Genomic DNA, 8,783 nt, shown 5'->3' with positions numbered 1-8,783 from the left:
CATCAAATTCAATGATTTTAGGAGATAGCACTGCCATGTAGCATAAGGCTTTGCCTAACTCTGTTTGGCAATATTAGGACCTAGGACATTTTTGGACATTTGGAAACGTGGAAAATCTGAGGTACAATGTAAGTCACTAATTACTTAATCTTTGAAGAAGCAGTAAGATTTTCTTCCATGAATTACTGCAATCAGCTTCAGTGTTTAGGGGGAAAAAAATTAGAAAAACCTCAAAGCAGATTAAGACAATATTAGTACCACAGAAAGAAAGTCAAGGTCATGATTTCCTCTCTAATTTCTTTATTAACTTTTATTATTCTGATTTGCCTTATAGCTACTGGACTCACTTATTATTCTGATTTGCTTCTGGTTATAGGAGTCATTTACATTTAGCAAACCATTGGTGAGGGAACTATCTACGATGTTTGTCGTTAAGTCTTTCTTCTGGAAACATGGTCAAAAATGACAACTTGTGTGTAGAGCTCTGTTAGGATCGGGCTTCTAGTAGAGTTGTCACCAGGTTGAGCCTAAAATACACAATCATATTGTTAGTCAGGTCAGTCCATGCACATAATTCATATTAAATGAATTTTCCTCTTGCTTCAATGTTGTAGCAAACAGAACTAAGAAAGTTGTATCCATGGAAACATATCCAAGTTTCCCCCCCCAGATTCTTTTCCCAGGAGTGGTGATAATTCCAGTCAGGAGCTCTGAGGCCCTGGTGGTGACATTACTGAAAACATCTAGGATCAAAGCGGTGTCGCAGGTTCATACTTGTCTAGACTCTGCCGAACCCCACGGGTCACTAACTCTGCAGAATTTCCAGGGAAGGGCTTTGCACACACAGGTGATTGCAGGGTAATAAGTTAAAAAGAACCCTATCTTGATTTCAAGTTTGTTAAATAAAAATGTCTCAGATTTGGAATTGGTTCAGACTCGTGGAACTAACTACCTGTCCATGGTGGGTTTCATGAATAGCTTCTTACTCGTTTGATAGCTATTTGATTTACATGTTCCCCCCTTTACGTTATAATCAGTGAAAAAAAGATTTGGTCCTTTTAGTTTTATACAGATATTTTGCCATACTTATAAGGCCCCCAGAGAGACCCTCTGGGAGAAAGTATTCGCTAATGTGGTACTAAAAAGAGAGAAGACAGATCCGAAAAGAGCCAGATAGTATCTAATATTAGTCATTGGGCCTTTCCTGTATTTGATGTACAAAAGAATGCACGATGTTACTTGCTCTCTCTCCTCTTGTAGGAAGAGATGATAGGAATTTAGATCAGGGACTAGAGAGAAGCTTTGATATTATCTTTTCCCCTTGGTATTCAATTTCTTGTGCTAGTGAGAAAAAATATATCAGACCCATCTTCTGTTAAAAGAATGAGTAAAATTGTAAAGATTTTGAAATGGGGAAAACAAAAAGAGTGAGTGTCTTGAGTGGCTTACTCATCCACGTTTTATTCTATGTTTGTGCTATTTTATAACTCATTAAGTTGGAGAAAACTGATAACAATGCAAAATATTCTTCTCTACAAAGATGCAAACTAATTGTGCTAAGTGGCACACCACTGATTATTGCTTCATCTTGAGACCTCTTTTACATTAATTTGTAAATTAATTTCAATCTTTCTTTTTCCCTAAATGTGTTCTGATTTTTTACTTCTTCATTGAACTGCTTACAACATCTTACTTGTTCATTGCATAATTTATGAATAAACAAAATTTTTGACACATTCATTTTACATCAATATGAGAGTCACAATTATATCCTTTTTTAGAAACACTATCTTGTAAACATTTTGGAGATTCCAATTTGATGCACAGTGGATTCACCTGACAGTTAAAAAGCTTGAGTAGCTGGAGCGTGTCTCTCTTGGGTGACTTAAACTCTTTATTTCTTGGTTTCCACTGGTAAATCCCTAGTAGCAACAGAACTTTAACTTTGTTGATCCTCTGTTTCTTTGCATATTTCCCTTTTTACTATGTTTGTATCTTGTTTTTGCTTTTGGAACTTTTACAATGAATAAATTATTCCCCCTTGGTGACAACTGTGATTTGGAACTTGATTTTATGGCTTAACCTTTGCGTTTTATGTAAATAGATGAATAGATTACTGAGATTTATTCTTTTTTTGAGTAAGAAACAACAGAAAATCTGATTTGTTATTTTTTTTCCTTTATTTGTCTACTTGTCTTTTTTGAAGAAATTAAGAATCTTCATGCCCAGTAGGAAAGAGGACAACTTTTTTGATATACGGGCAGATTACTTTTTTGAGTTTACTCTTGAGTTGTGTTTATGTTTAGACTTGAAGCTACAAGATCCCCATGTGTCTGTGTGTATATATGTTTAGAATTCAGAAAGACCTTTGCATCTTTATGTATGAGTACACAGTATTTTTCTATCTCTGGAGAGAATTAATAAATTAGATTTAGAAGTCTCCTAAATTAAAGAAACTCTGTTCTGATTGTCCGGTAGAGCTCTTATGTAAATAAGTTCTTATGTAAGTCAAATATTTATAAAATTCCATGAAAATGTGGAAATTAAAGTTTTGATACTTTTTTTTTTTTTCCTGTTTGTCCATGCAACATGAGAATCTTCCCCAACCAGGGATCAAACCCATGTCCCCCATGTTGGGAGTGTAGAATCTTAACCACTGGACTGTCAGGGAAATCCAGAGTTTGGATAATTTTAATGTGCTATGCTTAAAGAGTATTCTTATAGAAATGATTTAAAATTTTAAGGTCACACAATGAGATAAATATTTGGCAAATCAGAGTAGTGTAATAATTTTGGTTTAACACAAATAGCTTTTCCTCTGATTTATCAATGTTAGGTATAACATAAACATATTTTATTCTACTGTACTTGTGTTTGCTTTTCTTAAGCTTATTGATGCATACTGATAAAATAAACTAACACTACTCTGATACAATCTGTAATATAATGAGAAATCCATATTCAACAAAATCATTATTCTGACAACTTCATTTCATCAGTAATTTTGTTTTTTACTGTCAACGTGAATATAATTACTCAGATCTTTAGGTAACATAAAAACTTAGACAGCTATTAGATTCAATAGCATAAAGAATATTCATGTGATATCCAGATAACTTCTAATCATGATAGAATACTGAAAATTTGATGCCTAATTATTAAACTTAACTTTAAGTTTATATACTTTTGCTTATAGCCAATGAAAAGTTCCTATTTTGGGTCATGTTAGTGACAATGTTCATTTTTTCTCTTTAAAAAGATATGTGTGTGGCTATACAAAGATGCAAAGAAGGCAATGGCCACCCACTCCAGTACTCTTGCCTGGAGAATCCCATGGGTGGAGGAGCCTGGTGGGCTACAGTCCAGGGGGTCGTGAAGAGTAGGAAACGACGGAGCGACTTCACTTTCACTTTTCACTTTCATGCACTGGAGAAGGAAATGGCAATCCACTCCAGTGTTCTTGCCTGGAGAATCCCAGGGATGGAGGAGCCTTTGTGGACTGCCGTCTATGGGGGTCGCACAGAGTGGGACACGACTGACACGACTTAGCAGCAGCAGCAGACAAAGATACAACATCAACTTCTCTTGTCTGTTAAAATGTCTTTGGAAGAAAGGAATTCTTAGTTATCTACCTCTAATTTTCTCCATGAAATAGAGTTACTTTGGTTGAAAAATCATAATTAATATGAATGGTTGAGAAGACATCATAAGCAATGTTGTTGTTGTTTAGTCACTGAGTCTTGTCAGACCATTTTGCAATCTTATGAACTATAGCCCACCAGGCTCCTCTGTCCATGGGATTTGTCAGTCAAGAATATTGGAGTAGGGTGCCATTTCCTTTTCCAGAGGATTTTCTCTACCCAGGGATTGAATTCGCATCTCCTGCATTGGCAGGTGGATTCTTTACCACTGAGCCAACTGGGAAGCGCCATCACAAGCAACAGGGATAGAGTAATACCATAGTCTCTTTGCTTTTGTGTTTCAAAGAGAAAATAGTCTTATCCTATAGTGGAGTATTTTTTTTTTCAATTAATTCTTATTGGAGTATAGCTGCTTTATTTTTTAATATAAATTTATTTATTTTAATTGGAGGTTAATTACTTTACAATATTGTATTGATTTTGCCATACATCAACATGAATCCGCCACAGGTATACATGTGTTCCCCATCCCGAACACCCCTCCCTCCTCCCTCCCCAATCCATCCCTCTGGGTCAAATTCTGTGTTAGTTTCTTGCAATACAGCAAAGTGAATCAGTCATACGTGTACATATGGATACATATATATCCACTCCTTTTTAGATTTCCTTTCCATTTATAGTGGAGGTTTTATAACAGTATGTAGTAGCAGTATATATATATATATATATATATATAAATATAAATATATAGTCACTCAGTCGTGTCCGACTCTTAGCGACCCCATGGACTGCGGCCCACCAGGGTCCTCCGTCAATGGGATTTTCCAAGCAACAGTACTGGAGTGGGGTGCCACTGCCTTCTCCGATATATATAGTATATAGGGCCTTCCCTGGTAGCTCAGCTGGTAAAGAATCCGCCTACAATGTAGGAAGTCCCGGCTCGCTTCTTGGGTTGGGAAGATCCCCTGGAGGAGGGCACGGCAACTCACTCCAGTATTCTTGCCTGGAGAATCCCCATGGACAGAGGAGCCTGGAGGGCTAAGTCCATGGGGTTGCAAAGACTCAGACACGACTGAGCAACTAAGCACAGCACAGCACAGTAATTATATATATAGTATTGGGCTTCTTGGGTGGCACTAGTGGTAAAAAACTCACCTGCCAATGCAGGAGGCGTGAGGATCCCTGGGTCAGGAAGATACCCTGGAGAAGGAAATGGCAACCCACTACAGTATTCTTGGCTGGAGAACCCCATGGACAGAGGAGCCTAGAGAGCTACAGTCCATAGGGTCACAAAATGTTGGACAAGACTGAAAGTGATTTAACACACATATATATAGTATTAATTGTATATAAAATTGTATATATAATTTATAGACTTATGTAGCTATCATGTATGTATTAATAAATATAATTTATACAATTTCTATAGATTTATAATTTATATATGGTTATATAATTACACTATATACTGATATAATTATATATGAATAACTACATATGCAATAGTAGTGCTTTTCAGGCTTTTTTCCTCTTCTGTTATATCTCAGAACCCCTGTAAAATCTCAAGACTTACTGAGAACCACAAAGAATTTTTATGTGAGTTTTAACTATCAATATTTACTATATTGGAAGTGGAAATTGAGAAAATTTAAGATAGTGATTCATTTGACCATAGCTATGATGAATACATATTGAAATGTTAACAGAAATAACATCTTAGTGTGTGTGTGTGTGTGTATATATGTGTGTATGTATATATATATATATATATATATATATATAAATTATTTTGAGTTCATGGATCTCCTGAGAATTGCTGTGACATAACAAAGGAAAATGAAGGACAAAATTTGGAAGTAAATTTTGCTTGCCTTGGTTTATAGTACTTGATTCTGAAAACAGTAATGACATGCTAAAATTTCAGTTAAGTTTGCCCTATCTTGATGGGCTTGCTTACTGGTTAATTCCTTTACCTACTATATAAAAGGTACTTTTTTTAACCTTCTGTGTAACTGTCTAGGTAGTAAATATTCCAAGTCTTACAAGAATACTTTCCTGCACTTTATGTTGAATTTATTACATTCTTAATTGCTTAAGAAAAAGAAAAATAAGAAACAAATGCAAGGAACAAAAATTCCTCATTTATAAAGAGCTAGGACAGGGAGGCCTGGTGTGCTGTGATTCATGGGGTTGCAAAGAGTTGGACATGACTGAGTGACTGAACTGAACTGAACTGAAGGTTCTTTATAGTCATGTTAATGTACTGTTAATTTATAAATGTATTGTTTTAAATGTTAAAACAGTTAACTCGGTATTGTTTTTGCAGCATCCTGATCCCATCCTAATCAAGTGTCCAAATATCCTCTGACAACTTTTTAAAACTGATTTTTGCCTTCCTATAATTGAATCCTAAGTATTGAAAAAATTAAACTTTCCAGTTATATTTTACACCTGAAACTATCTTTGAGATTTCCCACAGGGCCTGGAAAAAAATCACAAAGATTTATTTTTTCACCTTTGAAGAGAGCTGCCAGAAAGAGCTAAATTTTTCTGTAGAATTTTGTGGGCAGATTTGCTATTGGTAAATCAGAAGGGGTGTTCAGCCTTGCTGAGGTAGACTTGTATAGGTATAATGCTATTAACATAAATATTTCAAAAATTTTTGGGGAAGTCCCTGGAGTTATGTCATTAAACTTGCTGTCTTATGATATGGCTTTACCCTCAGGGAGAACACTGATTCCAACTCTTAGGAATATTTCCACCAGCTTTTCCTATATATAGCAGAGTTCTGGTGCTGCTGAGCTTGATGATATTAGACAATGGTAGCATAATGTTATGTGTCATCATTTCAACTACTGGTTTTAAAGATACAATTGTTTAGGTCTTACTGCAGACCTTACTAAGCCACTTGCTTGATGTTCCTGGTACAAACAATTGTATCTCAGGATTATTTATGTCATATCTCAATATTTTTTCTTTTATAAAATTATTTTTATTCACTTTTCTGAATCAATTATAGCATTCACAAACTCCTGAAATAAATTTAATCATTATCCTTAGACGATTTATCATATTTCTTTATTTGGCGTTGGAGAGGAGGCAAGGAATTTGTTTTGAATGTCACAGAGAGAAGTAACCTTTTCTATTTTCTGCATTATTCTTATTCTGAACTCTCATCAGACTGCTTGCATTTGAAAATTACTAGTAATAAATCACTCACCTATTTTAAGTCCCTTTTATCTACAGATAGTATTGTTTTGCTCTGATGCTTCCCAGAAGTGTCTCTTATAGTTACAGGTGAGAATCTGTGTCTTCAACTAAGAAAAGTCTTAGAATATTGTAGAAAATAACTGTATCAGGTATGTCAATTACTGACACTTCAAAGCTAAGCTAACATAGATTAGACAGCTTTCAATCTGCACCGCAATGGACTGAGTCAGGATTTCCAGGTTCTGTTTTGGCCAAAAGAGAGGACGGCATAGGACAGCTAACCAAAGATCCACTGGAGCAGGAATCAGTTATAACTGGGCTGAATAAACTCTTAAGAGAAATTTTGCTGTGGCTATTTGTCTGGAATATTGTTGATATTATTTAATGTTCTATTTTCAGATATCTAAGAATCACCCTATCTCCTTTTCGTTAAGTAATATGTAACACATACAATTTAGTAAAGTCTGCTTTTGTAAAATGAAGCCAAACATTTTAAAATGATTTTAAAATGATAGCTGATTCCCACTTATTCCTCAGTCATGTCCGACTCTTCGCAACCCCATGGACTATACAGTCCGTGGAATTCTCCAGGCCAGAATACTGGAGTGGGTAGCCTTTCCCTTCTCCAGGGAGTCTTCCCAACCCAGGGATCGAAATCAGGTCTTTTGCATTGCAGGCGGATTCTTTACCAGCTGAGCCACAAGAGAAGCCCATTACCACTAGTGCCAGCTGGGAAACACACTCTATGTAACTAACTTTAAAATATTTGGGAGACCTAGTGAACACAGGTGGAGAAGGAAAGGGCAACCTACTCCAGTATTCTTGCCTGGAGAATCCTAGGGCAGAGGAGCCTGGTGGGCTGCCGTCTATGGGGTCGCACAGAGTCGGACACGACTGAAGTGACTTAGCAGCAGCAGCAGTAAACAGAGGAATTTATGCAAATTTATAGGTATTTCAGGTGAAATATGGTGGAGAGCATTCCTTGGGCTTGGTTTCCTAGCCTCAGGTCAATAAATAATAGAGGATTTTAAAAATCCAATTTGAGATTTCTTGTGAAAATTTCCAAACTCAGTTTAATTTAGTTTTTGTTCAAAATTATACGGATTTAGAGTTTACATGGGCAGCTTAAGATGCCCAAAATGGTAAAATAAACCTTTTGTTGCATTTTTGTAAAAAATCAGACAAATCTAATGAGAGCAGCTTTATCTTATAAGAATAATCTTTCTTTGAAATTATTATGATAAAAAGAGGAGAGGAGGCTCTCAGGGAAAATTGTAAGAGACTTTGAGAGTTACATATCAAATAGTGGCTATCCTGAATGCTCATTTAGATTTTCTCATCTTTGATATTACAACTCTGTAAGTTCTCAAAGTCAGATAATGATTTAAAAACTTCGCATCTATATAAATGCAAGACAGTGGTACTTGGTAGACTGCAACTAACTTTTGCATTGGTTTTAGTAGACCAATTGTGCATCTAGTCGTAAATTCATTTCAGAATTTCTTATTCCCTTTATATGCCTCTGCTCTGACTTTTCCTTGGCATCAACATTAATAGCTACCAGTTTGTCGTTAATTAATGAGTTAAAAATCTTTGACACATTCAGTTTAGTAAAAAATACATATACATTCTACCTGAGAATCATGATTCTACTTTCTTCTAAAAATTGTTCCTTAACAATAGATAACAAGAGTGTTAGAAATAATCTCACATATACAGCAACAATGACAAACATTGCAGCTGGTTGAGGAAATTTAGCACTTAGAAAACTGACTTCAAATTCACAGCATGTAAGGATTGCTATTAATAAAAGACTTCTGCCTGAAGTCACTACTAGGTCCTAGGAGAGATGGGACTCCAAGCCAAATATAAAATACAAGTAAAAAAAGATACTGGGATAAGATCACCTATTAAAAATTACTGGAAAAGAAT

At 35.5% G+C, this 8,783-nt stretch overlaps 1 protein-coding gene across 3 annotated transcripts in view; it reads right to left on the bottom strand.

Moving 5' to 3' along the window:
- Positions 1-283: 283 nt before the first annotated feature.
- Positions 284-8,783, bottom strand: part of LOC104992906 (chromosome unknown open reading frame, human C4orf22) — a 717,206-nt gene continuing 708,706 nt past the window's right edge. For 2 of the 3 annotated variants that reach the window (XM_010845905.1, XM_010845907.1), the window contains one exon: positions 298-527. In XM_010845905.1, coding sequence (XP_010844207.1) covers positions 432-527 — 96 coding nt within the window. In that variant the 3' untranslated portion in view covers positions 298-431. Of the gene's footprint in view, positions 528-8,783 lie in introns of all 3 variants that reach the window. The other variant, XM_010845906.1, reaches the window with a different exon arrangement.

Source organism: Bison bison, unplaced genomic scaffold, assembly GCF_000754665.1.
Source record: "Bison bison bison isolate TAMUID 2011002044 unplaced genomic scaffold, Bison_UMD1.0 scf7180017864228, whole genome shotgun sequence".
NCBI classification, from domain to species: Eukaryota; Metazoa; Chordata; class Mammalia; order Artiodactyla; family Bovidae; genus Bison; species Bison bison.
The sequence above is the reverse complement of the archived record's forward strand: the minus strand, read 5'-3'. Positions and strand labels throughout refer to the sequence as shown.